This window comes from Dasypus novemcinctus, chromosome 2 (assembly GCF_030445035.2).
Source record: "Dasypus novemcinctus isolate mDasNov1 chromosome 2, mDasNov1.1.hap2, whole genome shotgun sequence".
NCBI lineage: Eukaryota > Metazoa > Chordata > Mammalia > Cingulata > Dasypodidae > Dasypus > Dasypus novemcinctus.
The window spans coordinates 38,758,670-38,773,829 of NC_080674.1; the positions used below are offsets into that span (position 1 = coordinate 38,758,670).

Consider the following 15,160-nt stretch of genomic DNA (forward strand, 5'->3'; position numbering starts at 1 on the left):
GGGGCATCCCTATTGCATATTAAATTAGGGAGTGTGGGGAGAAGGGTTGATTTTAAAGTCTAATGACGAGACAAAAATTGAGCACAGTCAAAATTACCTATAAAAATCCTTTAAGTTATCCACTAATACATGTGGTTTTATGTGTAATCCTTTGACTACTTAATCATTTATTTTAACTCTCTATTGGGCAATGTTCCTTTACAGTCATTATTTCTTTAACTGATTCCTGCAGGACATCAAAAAAAAAAAAAAAAAAAAAACAGTTTCCTTCCCACCTAAACCAAGGATTCACTTGTTTTTAAATGATGTCAATAAGCCCCTAAAATGATTCACATATATTTCCATAATTTTAATGAACATGGTTTAACTATTTCAGGTTCGATTGCATCTAATGTCTATAAATCATTACTGAGTATAATGGCAACAGGAGGCCACATATTTTAACTCTTTCTCTCTTGCACACACAGACATCCACCCATACCTGTGGACAGGGATGAATTCACACAACTGAAATGTACCTATGATGCTGTTTCCTTTAATGCAGAAACTCTTTCCTGAATTAAACTAGATTCATCTTTTTTTTTCCCTACAGTGGGGCCATTGTGGAGCAAAGTTGTCTAGGCTTGAATAAATCCCAAGAGAATTATTTCATCAAGACAAATAAATTCGTACTGATTGGAAACAGCAGAATATGTGTGAAACTTGGAGGAAAGACTATAATTTGCAAAAAAACGAACGTAGTCAAGATTGGTAAGAAGTTATATGTGGGTATGGTTGCCTCTTTCGGATAGCTGAAGACACTGCAAGTGTCTGGACTTTGTGTATTTTAAAAGTAGACAATTCATAGAGAAGATTTGCAACAAATAATTGCAAATTTTCTAATGCAGATAATTTTTTAAAAGAAATGAATTTTTTGAAACTTATGCTACTAATTCACACTGTGAGAGCATTCTGAGTATCCTCAAACTCTGCTATGGAAGAGGGCAGATTGCCACTTACAGTTTACAGCAAGAGGTAATCTAACTAGAGCTAGGTCTCCTGCTATCCAGCCACATATGTAAGTCCTTCTTTTCCTTCTCCTGAATTCCTTGCAGTCCTCTCCTCATATACTCTCTAAATTATGAGTATATTTACCTAAATTATCAAGTTATTTTCAAAAGTGAATATGCCTTACTAAGAGATTAATTACTGGGGATTGGTGAATAGAGCAAATCTAACTTGATCAAGAATCCACATGTTAAAATTTGCCTCCAAAATAATAACAATTACATTTCAAATAATGCTAAAATTCATCAGCATGTTTCCTTTGGCTGTATATAATAACCATATACACAACAATATGAATCAATAGATCCATGCAATTATATAGTTATTAATCAATATTAATAGCCAATTGGTCATTCGGTTTATAGCAAGTAAATCAAGATAATCAGAAAAATTGAGAATATAGACCCCCAATTTGCCATTACTTACCCATTTATGACCCTACAGTGACTAAGGTTCTGTTTTAAAACCTTAGAGATGCCATTATAGTGGAATGTCTAAGTAATTAGAACATACCATTGCATCAGAATACTAACTGTTTTGTTTATTCTACCTATGGAGATTTATAAGTGAAAGAATATATGTAGCAGAAAAAATATCCACGGGGATTGATGAGATACATTCTTTTACTGGTTTTAAATATTATGGTCTCTTCTCTCCTTCTTCCCTACTTCCCCTCACCCCCTAAAAAAAAGAGAAATGAAAGGTGTAAGAGCCATGCTCATTAGAGATAAGAAAGAAGGGAGAAATCTAGACTCTAGTCTCAGCTTTGTTTCATGGAGATGGAAAAATAAGGAGTAAAAGCAGAAGTTCCATGTGTGAAGTAAGAGAGCAGAGAAAGTGAGAAAGAGATACTAGTCAACTAATGGTCACGTTGACACCACCAGGGTGAGTGCTATCTAGGGAGTCGGGACACTGCTTAACCTTAGCCCAAGACACTGTGGGAGGAGTGACATGAGCCCCTCAGGCTCTAGAAATCTCCACTGGGCAATCAGGATGAGGGGTGGTGGTGGCCTATCTCACAGCAGCAGCATCGCCTGAGTCCTAATATGACAATTGTTATAAGGAACCGTCATTCCACTGAATTTAATCTGGATGGCCCTGGTTGAACCCCTGAGCCAGAGCTCCCATGCAACCATCTCACCCCTGACTCAGCTCCCTTTTTTAGGTGAAGCTCCCTAGTAAGCTGGAGGGGGAAGCTTCCTACCTTCCCACTTTTCCTGGGATGGCAATTTGTATGCTTTTTCAGGTTTTGCAATAATATACTAACTTTTTTAAAATGTTGCTTGAGGAATGGGCGCTTTTTCTAGTTTTCTCAAACACACCATTAGGGCTAGAGGCAGATCTGTCTTCAGGGTACTTGGATAAGCCAGTGTGAGGTAACAAAGCATAGAAACAAAAGTTAAATGAAGGAAAACAAGTCTCAGAACCAGGCAGAATTGGATTTAAATCCTGTTAAAGAAATCATTTTATAGAAACTTGAGCCTCAGTTATTTGACTTTTCTGAGATTTCATTTCCTCATCAGTGTAAAGGAGATAAGTCACTGTTGTTTGAAGATGGTATCGGTATAGCATTTGGCACCTAGTGAGTGTGTAATCAGTACTAGTTCTCTTCCCTTAATTCCTCCATTCATAAGAGTCCTTTGGGAATGAGGATAGGGCAGGGGATTTATCTGAAAAGGTGCTTTTGAGAATATGAATCTTAAATATCTCCTTCAATGAAGGGTAGGAACTGGCTTGGCACGTATAAAAGGGTTCTTTCTGTATCTGTTTTCTATTTTCACCTACTTTCTCCTGCTTCCCTCTCAGGCGTCTTCCTTTTAAGAGTGGATTTAAAGGTTAAAAGGGACAAACTTCCCCTTTTACAAGACATCCAAGGGTAAATAAGGAGTCACTTCTCCTTTTTCAGTAGTGTTAGGGCCACAAAGGAGAAGATTAGATGGCCGCCATGATGAGCAAATAACTTCCATAATGGGTGAAACTCCACCACAGATTTCATTTGACTAAGCCTGCAAAGCCATCTGAGGGCAGCTCAAACAGCCTAGAATCCAGCTCAGTTTTCCAAGTGAACCTTGGATGAACACATACTCTCTCTCTCCTTAATGATAGTGTTGGATTCGATTTTAAACCCTGTGTTCCTCCAAGTCAGCCTGAAACCAGTCATGCAAAAAAGCAGCCACTGTATCTCAAGACAACTAATTTACCAGACAATGGTGCTGAAAGGGCAACTAAAAGGCCAGGGCAGAGAAGCCCTGGGTCAATGGTGGGCAGGCCATCTGAACACAGATGCTCCTCTAGGAGCTCAATACCTTTCTCAGGATTTGTTCTGCTTGAAATAATGCCTTTCTCCTTCCAATTGCATTTCATATATGGCACATTTAAGCCTAACTTTGTGAGGTAGTCAGGCAGAAGGAAGAGGCTGGAGCAGAATTATGAATAAATTCAGACAAGACTGAAAGAAGGGGGCAGCATGAGGTCATTCTGAAAGCTAGGAGCCAAGGCCAGGATGCAGACGCTCAACTTCCATGTTGCTGAGATGAGGTGCCCCCAACATAATTCCTAAAATTATTGAAATAGCTAAGACTCAAAGCTCCCACCTTGGGGTTAGTTATTAACAAATTCTGTAGCATTCAAAAGGCAAAGAGAATGTGCTTTAGTTTAAGTAACATTAGTTGTAACAAGCCCAAAAATGTATGATATCTCAAACACCGTACGTTTATTTCTTACTCACATAAGGTGTTCCTAACCTGTGGGTAGTGTTCCTCCAAGTAATATTCACGGCTCCTTCCACCCTGTGGCTCTACAGTCTTCGACACAAGACTCCAAGTAGTGGAAGGGAAATGAGCTTGGTGGGTCTCTGAGTCAACACTAGAGATGCTGTTCATAGTATCCTCTTACATTGCTCAGGAAGCCATATCCAACTGCAACGAGGGCTGGGAAATGTAGTTTGGCTCTGAACCCAATGTTTTAGTTTGCTAGGCTGCCAAAAGCAGGTACCGTAAAGTGGGTTGGCTATTAACTGGGAATTTATTAGCTTACAAGCTTACAGCTTTGAGGTTGAAAAAAATTTCCTACTCAAGGTATCATTAAGCAATGCTCTCTCCCAAAAGACCAGCTGCTGGCAAGCCTGGATTCCTTTGTCACAAGACAAAGTGCATGTTAACATCTGCTGGTCCCTCCCTTCTCTTCTGGGTTTTATTGCTTTCATCTTCTTTCTTCTGTTCCTTTCTCTTTCTTTCCACATTCATCGCATTTGTAAGGACTCTAGTATGAGAATTAAGACACCTGGGCCATGGGAAGCAGATTTGGCTCAACTGATAGAGCGTCCACCTACCATATGGGAGGTCCAGTGCTGATGCGCACAAGGAGTGTCATGCCACACAGGGGTGGGTGTCTTCTGTGTAGGGGAGCTCACGCACAAGGAGTGTGTCCTCCACCCCAAGCTAAAAAAAGTGCAACCCGCCCAGGAGTGGCACTGCACACACAGAGAGCTGATGCAGCAAGATGACACAACAAAAAGAGACACAGATTCCTGGTGCCACTGACAAGAAGGCAAGCGGACACAAAAGAACACACAGCGAATGGACACAGAGAGCAGAAAACAGGGAGGATCAGGAAAGGGGAGAGAAATTTAAAAAAAAAAAGACACCCTGGGTCATACCTTAACTGAAGTAACCTAATCAAAAAAGTCCTGTTTACAGTAGGTTTAAACTCTCAGGAATGGGTTAACATTAAGAATGTGATTTTCTGGGATACATACAGTCCCAAAACACCACACCTACTCCTACTAAGAAGAAATGGTTTTCTGAACAGCTTGCCAGTGATTGCAACAGAAAGAGAATATGATTTTCAGAGTAGGTGAAATTTAAAAATTATTACTTCCTTGACTGCCCTATAGACTGACTTCATTTCTTTTTCCTTTCCAGTTAAGCCCAAGGATCCATTTGACATAAAAGTCATCTATCGTGAGGAAGCAAATGACTTTTTATTGACATTTAATATCTCACCTTTACAAAAGATGTATGTAAACCAATTAATACACAATGTAGCCTATCGCCAGGAAAAACATGAAAATGATTGGATGGTATGTAGATCAATCACATTTATAAAATAAAAACTTCTAAATGTTGCATATTCTATTGTACCAAATATACGTTTTCCCCAGGAGGCCCCTAGCAATTTTGGTTTCAAAATAGACCTTTCACTGAAAGAAGTTTCAAAAATTTTAAGTTCCCAAAACTGAAAGCTTCAAACCCCACAAAACCTGGATCTTCCTTGACTCATTTCTGTGCTAGCTCTGATTTATTTTTCTTGCTCTACTTTTTTTTTTTATCTTTAAAATGTTTCTAAATTAGGTAACTGGATTAACAATATAGATTGAAATAAAATTGATCCTCTTTATTTGGGGCATCAAAAAGTGTAATGCTTGATAGAGATAGAGTGGTCTTTTTAGTTGGTAAGTATACATTGTTTGAAAATAAAAATTAATAAATAAAGAAAAAGAGTGTCATATTTAGCATGGCTGTTAGTAGGCTAGTTGGACCAAAACTAAACCATCTCCACATAGCATCACCATTTTATAACCACAGTTTGGTTTATGGGAGTTAAGGGAGTGGCAAGAGGTAAAAAGGAGAGGAGGAAAATTTTTCTTCCTTTACATTTTTTGAAGCATAAAATCTCAATCCCCAAAGTAGCAACTTAATTTTCCCCTTCATAATCTAGAGGGTTGTTTAGGCTCTCTCTTCATGATTTGCTGAGATTGGAATGATCTGGCTGTCCCTGAAATCTTTTTTGGGGAGGAGATGGGAGAAAAGTAGAGTGTTCCAAGTTTTCAAGTTTCTCAACTTAACCACTGGCCTAACTTCAGTGTTTTTTGTACTACATGGAGAGAAACATGTGGCTTTACCTTTCCAGGAATGAAAGAGTGCCTGCTTATTCCTTTCATTATTCCTCAGGCCAGAATCAGCCTTGTTTGTTTGCAGTATGGTTAGCTACAAACATAAATGTAATGCCGGCCCCAAAGCACCTGCTCCCTCTTCTTACTCACCCACCGCACTGGCATTACCTTGGTCCTGCCCACTTCCAACATGCATCTGAAAACTTCTCCTTTGAAAAGCCACTAGGACAGAGAAAGGAAAGGTTTTGAATGGATGGTTCCAGGGCAATCAGTAAGTTATTTGGAAAAAAAATTTAAATAACTGTCCACCCCTCCCCCCATATAACAAAAATAATAGCAGAAGATTGAAGAAAATTGTGAAAAAATGAAATTCTAAATGAGCTTGAAAAATTGTAGGCACAAGGTTAGATAATCTTAAGGTGAAGAACATCATAAGCATAGTAGTGGAAGAAAGGAAAAGATTGATACATATGACTCTATAGAAAGTATAGAGGATATTATATCAATAACCTTAATATATAAAGAACTCATATATCATTAAGAAAAAGATGAATATCATAGTAGAAAAATCAAAGAACTTGAAAAAGGTTTTCACAAAAGAAGTATAAAAATGCAATAAATAGGTGAAAACTGCTAATAATCAACTTAATACCAATATAATAACAGTGGAATATTACTTTTTACCCAACAAATTGATAGAGCTTTTGCCCCAGTGTTGGAGAAACTGCTGTGAAGTTGACTTTTCCTACATTGTTGTTTGCAATGTAAAATGGTGTCTTTCTGGAAGGAAATGGCTCTTGCTTACTAACTCTTATCATTTTTTCATATCTCCCCTTGGGGCATGAAGGAAGAAAGAAAGAAAAAGAAAAGACTGAAGTTTGAAAGGGAGATGGGAGCCTGGGACAGATTTATCTCCTTCCCAATGTGGGAGAGTGTAATTCACCTTATAGAAACCCATTATACCACAGTCCTTCTTGGCCACTTGTAACTTCATTTATGTGCTAACAGACTCTGCTTTTAATTCTGCTGCCAACCGTGCCACATGCCAGAGCTCATTCTTGTAGCAAATGTGGGAGGACCTCAAGAAAATGCCCACATGACTAAAGGAGCTCAATCTGGAATAATTTGGGAGATCTAATCAACTTCTCTTTTTCCATCCTAAATATGAACATGGCACTTTTTACTCTTTAGCATGTGAATTTATCCACTACAAGGCTGACACTCCTGCGGAGGAAGCTGCAACCTGATGCAATGTATGAGGTTAAAGTCCGATCCATCCCTAATGGAGAGTATTTTGAAGGTTTCTGGAGTGGATGGAGTCCAAGTTATCACTTTAGAACTCCAGAGACCAGTAGCACAGGTGAGGAGTGACTGTACGGTCTTTGTATATTGCTTTGCATATGACAGTTGTGAGCAAGAGAGATGAAACTAACCTGCAAATTATAACTCTCCCAGACGGCATTCTTATATTTTCATTGGAGATTGACCTGCCACCATTGCCCCTTTTGTGAAGAAAAAGGAAGCAGTGGAAGGAGTTCTCTGGACACTACTGCCCTGGGTGTTTCTGAGAGCTTCTAATAATTCTGGGCAAAATTCCCACCCACTACCTCCAGTTAACCAATTTAGTTTGGGATCCCACTGGCTGGATTCTCGAAGGGCTCACCGTTGTTCCTGAAGTGGATGGGCAGACTGATGGGGCTGTTCTGTGCCTTTTTTTTTCCAGATTAATAAACATGCCTTTGGGACCTAGGAAGTGAGAATGGCCAAAAGAGTCTAAGAACATGGCTTGCGCAGGTCCCTTGGGACCCAAAGCACCCCTCTTATATCTTCTTTTGGTTGGGGGAGGAAAATGTTCTATGACAAAAACTTCCCATCCTCACCCTAGAATTGCTGAAACTACAGGGTAAAATATTTATTTCACCAACCCTCTGCTCTGGCTTTTTTCCTTTGGTATAGACACAGTAAATGTGAGATATGGGAGAAGTTGTGGTGCTGTTAATGCTAGATCACTTTTACATTTCAAGTGGCAGGTGTTCTGGACCTGGTCCCCCAGGTCAGTGCCACTTACTATCTCCAAAATTCTCCATAAAGCTAACAAATCATAGTTTACTAACTTTCAAGAAATAATAAACAGGGTCAAGTCACGAAATAAAACATTTTGCATACTTAATCTACCTATTGCAGGTTTATTAAGTACTAAACAAAATCTATCCTTGCATTCCAGGGCAGATGGATCCTGTTTTACTAACAATCAGCATTCTTAGTTTCTTCTTTGTATCTCTGTTGGTTATCTTGGCCTTTGTGCTGTGGGAAAAAAGGTGAGTCTCTTTAATTAATCAAGAGGGTGATGATGCAGAATCCCAAATAGTCGAGCTTGAACCCCTTTTATTGGTAAGAAAACCACCAAGTGGAATAAGACAGTTCAGGAATTACTTTGTCCAAACTCTTTCTTAACCTAAGATACCAGTGAGTTACACAATCAACTTCACATGAGGTAAAAATAAATAAAAAATATATAAACTGGATGGATATAAGGCAAGCCCAGAGTAGAATTCTTTAAGGCAATTTCCCAAATTCATCCTCTAAATTCTCATAAAAAGGGAAGTGGAGGCACCCATGGCAGACACAAAATGCATTTGAGTCTTAACATTTAGCACACAAATTCATGGATCTTTTACATCCTACCATGTAATAGGAAGATGTCTGTTTCATCATAAAAATGATGTTTTAAACCCCACAAGTTAAATTACTTAATGTTCAAAGAAATAGGAGGGTAGCCTCAATACAGGGTCAGGTAAGATCAGGATTACAAAGACTCCAATTTGGAAAACACCTCCTCCATGCAAGATCCCTGAGTAACTTGGTAAATATTGCCTCCAGAAAAATGAGTTCAGAGGAGTTTCTGCCAGTAAAGACAAAGAATAAAATGATGACACGTATATTGGGAGTGTATAACCAGGTCAAATTTTACTTCCATACCTACTCCAAAGTTACCTCTTTGCCAAGCTTAATTGCTCCTTCTCTCTAGGGTTCTTTCTCAGAGTTATATATTATTATGTCCTATTCACAGTGTAGATCAATGACAATGATCTCTGATCCAGCTCTTTTTTGGATTGATAAGTCACTGAGGCCCAGAAAAGGAAGTCACTTGCCTAAGGTCACCCACCTAGTTGTGGCAGAGCCAAGACTAGAAATTTGATCTTCTGATTCCTGGTTCAGTGTAAGTGGGAAGGCCTATTATGACTGCTCCCTCTGCCAGTCATTCATCTAAAAATATCCTCTTATTTCAGAATTAAGCCTATTGTATGGCCCAGCCTCCCTGATCATAAGAAGACTCTGGAACAACTGTGTAAGAAGCCAAAAAAGGTGTGTGCTTCTGATGCTTCTATTACTAGGCTGGAGGCATCCCAGGAATCCACAATGATATTCCAAGATAAGGAACAATGAACCTCAACTTTGGATCTTCCACAGATCCCATAACTAGGGCCTCTTGTAAGATTCTAGCACAGCTCCTGGAGGTAGAAGACTAAAATGATTTATAAGTCTTAGAACTTCCCCATCTTCCCAGGGCTGAAAGTCGTGGCCAGTGGTCACTTCAGGTCCTAAAATTTTAAGCAACTCTAGAAGGAAATATTCAACTGGGAACATATGGGTTATCATCTGATATTCCCCAATAAGCCCTGTCAAAAAGTTTTTTATACCCTTTCCTTTGGCAGCCTGTCTCTCTGGTGCAGTCTAATGCCTTGACTCTTTTTTGCTGCAGAATTGGAATGTGAGTTTCAATCCTGAAAGTTTCCTGGACTGTCAGATTCATACGGTGGATGGCATTCAAGCTAGAGAGGAAGCAGAAGACACTTTTTCTCCAAAACCAGAGGAGTCTGAGAAACAGAGGCTTGTAGGTGCCGTGCAGGTCCCCAACTGGCCTTCCCAGCTTGCGGTTATTGCCCCAGAAAGGTTCAGAGGAAATTTACCCTTCAATTGCCCGACTGGGAATTTCATTGTGTGTGATCTCCCTGTTCTCCCCTCATCTAGATCCCCAGATTGCAGGGCTAATGGCAAGAACATGTACCCGGATCTGCAACATAGCCCCGGATCTACGAACAGTATCCTGCCCCCTCCTTTTCCTCTCCAATCGGGAATCCTAACATTGAGCCCTGCAGCCCAGGGACAGCCCTTCCTCACATCCCTGGGATCAAGTCAAGAAGAAGCATATGTCACCATGTCCAGCTTCTACCAAAACCAATGAATTGTAAGAACCCAAGACTGGAACCATAGTGACCAAAAAAGAGGAGCCTAGAGCTCCTAATCTCCCCCAAAGAGATGACAAAATTAACCCAACATCCTCCTGGGTTGTTGATTTGGTCACAAAGTTTCAGGGAAACCAAATGATTCAATTATTTAAGCAAGGGGGAAAAAAGCAGGAAATAATGAAAGAAAAGATGGAGGAAATGACAGAGGAAGATGGAAGACAGGAAAGGAGAATAAGAATTCTTGTTACCATTGTGGGGCTTACCATGTACATGATTCTCTGCCAAGTACTCCACACATCTTGCTCACTCCAATCTCACAACAATCCTCAGAAATGGGGGCAAATATTATTATTCTCTTTTCGATTGATGGTGAGACTGAGGCTCAATGGGGTTAAGTAACTTGTCCAAGTTGGTCACTCAGTAAGGGGTGGAGCTAAGATATGATGCTTGAGTCTGTCTGCAGTTTCCCCCAAGCCAAGTGCCTGCCTTATAACTAGGGACTGCCCCATTCTTGGGTACCAACTCCCACTAATAATAAGGTTGTTATATGATCCAAACTTTGGAAGTGAAAGGGAAGCTATAAATGATCATTCCGGGACAACAAGCATAAACCAGGACTGTCCCAGAAAAATGGGGACATATGGTCATGAAACCATGGGCAGGAAAAATCTTTTCTTCTGAACTTAACTGCAGGGCATATAACCTGAGCATATGCAGAAAACACTGATCCTTGTCCTTTAGATGACCTTTGAGACACAATGAACAGAGGTTACCTTCCTCAGAACCAAGACTGTGAGGACAGAGAGACATCAGAAGCAAATCAAATGTAAAAGATCCTTCAATAAGGAATATCCAGCTTAAAATCCACTCTCCCACTTATAGACAGCCCTATAATTAGCCAACTGTACTATGCCAAGTCAAACCTCCCCACTTCTGTCCCCACCGCTCACCTCCCATTCCCATAAAATTTCCCTTAATTCTCAGATCAAGGAGACAGATTTGAGCTGTGACTCCTGTCTCCATGCTAGTCAACCTTGCATTAAAGTTCTTCCTTTTCTCAAAATCCCAATATTATGGTAGTGGCCTCTGCTGTGCACATCAGTAACAGCCACCCAAACTAACACAGTTATGAGGAAGTGAGGAGAAATGTTCTTAATAGCGTGTGACATAGCATGGCCAGCTATGTCTCTAGAAAGTGAGAAGCCAAGAAAAAGTCACAAAATTCACTTCATTTGGTTTATCTAAAACAGTGACTAAGGGAAAATAAATTAGAAACCCAGAATTTCTACTGTTATTATCAAGAGTACATGCAGCTTGCTGCCACCACCCAACTATACATCCACTGAAGATCTCAGGAAAAGCTGTGTCTGACCCTGGTTACTGGTACACTTCAGCAATGAGCCAGGGACTAACCAACCCCTTCTGTATTGACTGCATCTACCAAATTCATCCAAAACTTGCCTCAAGTTCAACAGTCTTGGATATTGCTGGAGACTTCAGGGGGAAATGATTCACAAGCATGCAGTGAGTGAATGGGCTGTGGCCGTGTTTTAGAAGATATCGAGAAAAGACATACTAACATTTTACATTTGTCCATTTGCCTTTCTTTGGATGAATTTGCATTGACTATCTCAAACCTCCTGTTTCAGTGTTTTTAAAGCATAGGTTATTATGTAACTTTAGCATATGAGTGTCTGCCTGTTATTGGAGGCATTTAAAATCCATGTATTATACTCTCATAATCATAACTGCTGCTAATGCTTGATTACTTGCCCAGAGACAATGTACAATGTAAGACAATAAATTGTTTCCTGGTCAGAGACAACATATGGGAAAGGAGATATAAAATTTCAGAACTGGACAGCATGAAATGAAAAGAAAACTGAGAAAGAAGGAACTAGTTTGGTCAAACAAACAACAGTGCCCAGGTCTCAGGTGCACTGTCGGATTCAGACGGGTTTTCTACCAGACTTTGCATCTCTCTTCATTCTGGTTTCTATGAGAATCTGCATCTGAAAAGTCAAGTACGTGTTTTCTTAGCACTCCTGGAGGGGCTACCAGACTTGGAACTGGCAGGAACATGGTGAAAATGTGTGGGATGGCAACCGGAAATGATGGGAAAACAGTAGTTTTTCTTGGTGATTATTCCCCAAATTATTCGTCAGTCACTACAGTGAAGGTCTCTGATGAAACTGTGTACTTTCCACATGCATTACAAACATTTTGCAGAGCTGCTAAGTATATAAGTATCCAATGTGTATTACCATTTCATATTTAATTAAATGATATGGAAGTCTTTGTGATTGTACTGGTCCTCTATGACAACTGTGAAGGGAGGGATACCCAGAATACTCCACATTCCTCAGCCACTGGAAATGCTTTGGCATCATTTGCTCTCAATGGGTTTGGATTTTCAGAGAAAACTTTTTCCTAAGGTTGTCCCATGTACTGCTCTGCATGGAGCTGGGCACGGGACTTTGGAAATGAAATTGCATCCTCCCAGCTCACAGTCACAGGGACAGTGATAAGTAGGAACAGTTACAGTGCAATGTCATTGCTTTAAGGCAGAGTATCAGGCAGGATCCTTAACTTCAAGCAAGAGAAACCACTTTTGGCTAATTTGAACTGAAAATGAATGTATTGAAGGCTATCATTAAAGGATCCCCAGAATATCAGGGAGGTCAAAGGACAGTCTCAGAAGCCACAGCGACACCCCAGGTCTCTACCACTGGGATATTCAGACACTATAAACTGCAGCCTCCAGGGCAGTCACCAGCCTAGAGTAGCCTCCACAGTGTCCAGCTTCTTCACATCACTGGCTGCTGGTTCAAAGTCAGGGCCATCATCTGTGATGGATAATGCCTAAGCTGAGCTCATGTGCAGGCCTTAGCAACAAGTGGTCAAGAAGGAAATAGTTGGTGTTTTCATCTTCTACAGTGAGAGGTTGCCCAAATATAGGAGGGAAATACAGATGCTGGTGGGAGCAAAAGAACGACCAAAAAAGGTGAAGGACACATAGATGAAGAAGCACCAAAAGAGGTAAAAGGAAGGAAGTCACACTTGATAATATATTATAGGATACATAGGGATGTACCTGGCAAAGAAGCTTGGAATGCAGGCAAGATATTTCCTGGCAGAAGAAATACACGTTCAAAGTCATGGGGACATTTCGGAACTAACAAATACAGATTGGCACTGCTGCTTGTCTGTATCATCTGGGAACAGTGGTTACTTTGTGGTTACTCCAGAAAGTAAGTTAAAGGGTGCTTCCATGAAAAGATTAAACATTTGTTTTAATTTAAAATGTGCCTGTGTATTCATTTACCATTCTTTTGCTACAAGGCCAAGTCTTTTTCTTTGGGTGTGGCATCACTGTTTATAGACACACTTTGCTTTTCTTAGATGCCATAATGCATCACCTATGCTTTCCATTTTGCTTTCTCTAAAATGGAAAAAGGCTTTAAAACACTTGCAAAGAAATCTAAGTACAGAGGTCTAGATTTTTAAAAAATCACCCTCACTCATTTGCAGTCACTTTCTCACTCTAATTCAATAGCGGTATTCTTCATCAACATGCCTTTATCAGGTGTTTTCAAATCATTCAAGACAGTTTAGTTTGCACAGATAAATAACACTCTTTCTTGGAGTACTCATATTTCATCAGCTGGCATAACAGTTACAATTACAAGTATGATTAACCTGAACAAGTGTGGAAACACACACCTCTGACTCAGAGCGAGTTTGCATCTCATTTGGTGGGCACAAAGTCCAAGGTCCCATTAAAAGACAGGTGGCTAGCAGCCAAATTTCAATGCATTGTTCATGTATTTTACAGAGGGAGTGGAGAGAGCTGCATCATGCAGCAGGAAGTTCAAGGGAGGCTGTCCACGGGAGCATCTACTTGATTTAGCAGTATATTACAGAATGTGTAGAGAAGCAGTGAGAGATGGGACTTGGCAGTATTGGTGGACACCGATGGTTAAGTATCTGATGAGCCAGCCTAAGAAGTTCTGATTTAATCTGAAGGTGATGGGAATATTTGGTGGGGCTTTTTTTGTCATTTTTAAAATTTACTGAAGTATATCACTCATACACAAACGCACATAAATAATAAAAGTGTAGTAATAGTTGTGAACTTACAAAACAAACATACATAACTTCCTACAGGGCTCTCACACTTCACCCTATCACCAATACCTTGCATTGTTGTGAAACATTTTTAACTAATGATTAAAGAGCATTGTCAAAATATTACTACTAACCAAAGTATTTCCCCAAAATAATAATAGGGGAATAATAATTTTATTATTTTTATATCATTTTTATATGAATATAAATAAACAATAAGTGTATAGTGACAGTTGTGAACATACAAAGCAAACATGTATAACATCATACAAGGGTCCCATACATCAATGCATCACCAACACCTTGCATTGTTGTGAGATGTTTGTTATAATTTATGAAAGAATATTGTCAAAATCTTACTACTAACTATAGTTCTTATCTTATATTTGGTGTACTTTCTACCAACCCACCTCTATTATTATTTTTTAAAGATATTTTTATGACAGAAGTTATAAATTTACAAAACAATTGTGCACATATGCAGAATTTCCAAACACCACCCTTCTGTCAACACACGACACCGTGGTGGAATATTTGTTACAGATTATGAGATAATGTCATCAGATTATTACCAGGTCCATAGCATACATTTTTTCCATATTTACCCACTTTCAACACAGTACATCTTTGGCATAGATGCATGAATATTACATTATTACTGTTAACCACAGTCTGTTGATCAGTCCAGTTGTATTTTTCCCATGCATCTCCAAATTCCCACTACCCTGCAATAGTGATGTACATCTGCTCTGGCTCACAAAAGACACTCTTGCATTTATACCATCAACCACAGTTCTTATCTACCCCTAGGTTTACTATGCTATTCAGCCCCTATTCTCTA

At 39.6% G+C, this 15,160-nt stretch overlaps 1 protein-coding gene across 3 annotated transcripts in view; it reads left to right on the forward strand.

The window, feature by feature from the left end:
• IL7R (interleukin 7 receptor) overlaps positions 1-13,495 on the forward strand; it is a 33,191-nt gene extending 19,696 nt beyond the window's left edge. For 2 of the 3 annotated variants that reach the window (XM_012523246.2, XM_004453332.2), the window contains exons 3-8: positions 593-750; positions 4,971-5,128; positions 7,133-7,301; positions 8,166-8,259; positions 9,232-9,307; positions 9,705-13,495. In XM_012523246.2, coding sequence (XP_012378700.1) covers positions 593-750; positions 4,971-5,128; positions 7,133-7,301; positions 8,166-8,259; positions 9,232-9,307; positions 9,705-10,187 — 1,138 coding nt within the window. In that variant the 3' untranslated portion in view covers positions 10,188-13,495. The remainder of the gene's footprint in view (positions 1-592; positions 751-4,970; positions 5,129-7,132; positions 7,302-8,165; positions 8,260-9,231; positions 9,308-9,704) is intronic. The other variant, XM_004453333.5, reaches the window with a different exon arrangement.
• Positions 13,496-15,160: the final 1,665 nt, after the last annotated feature.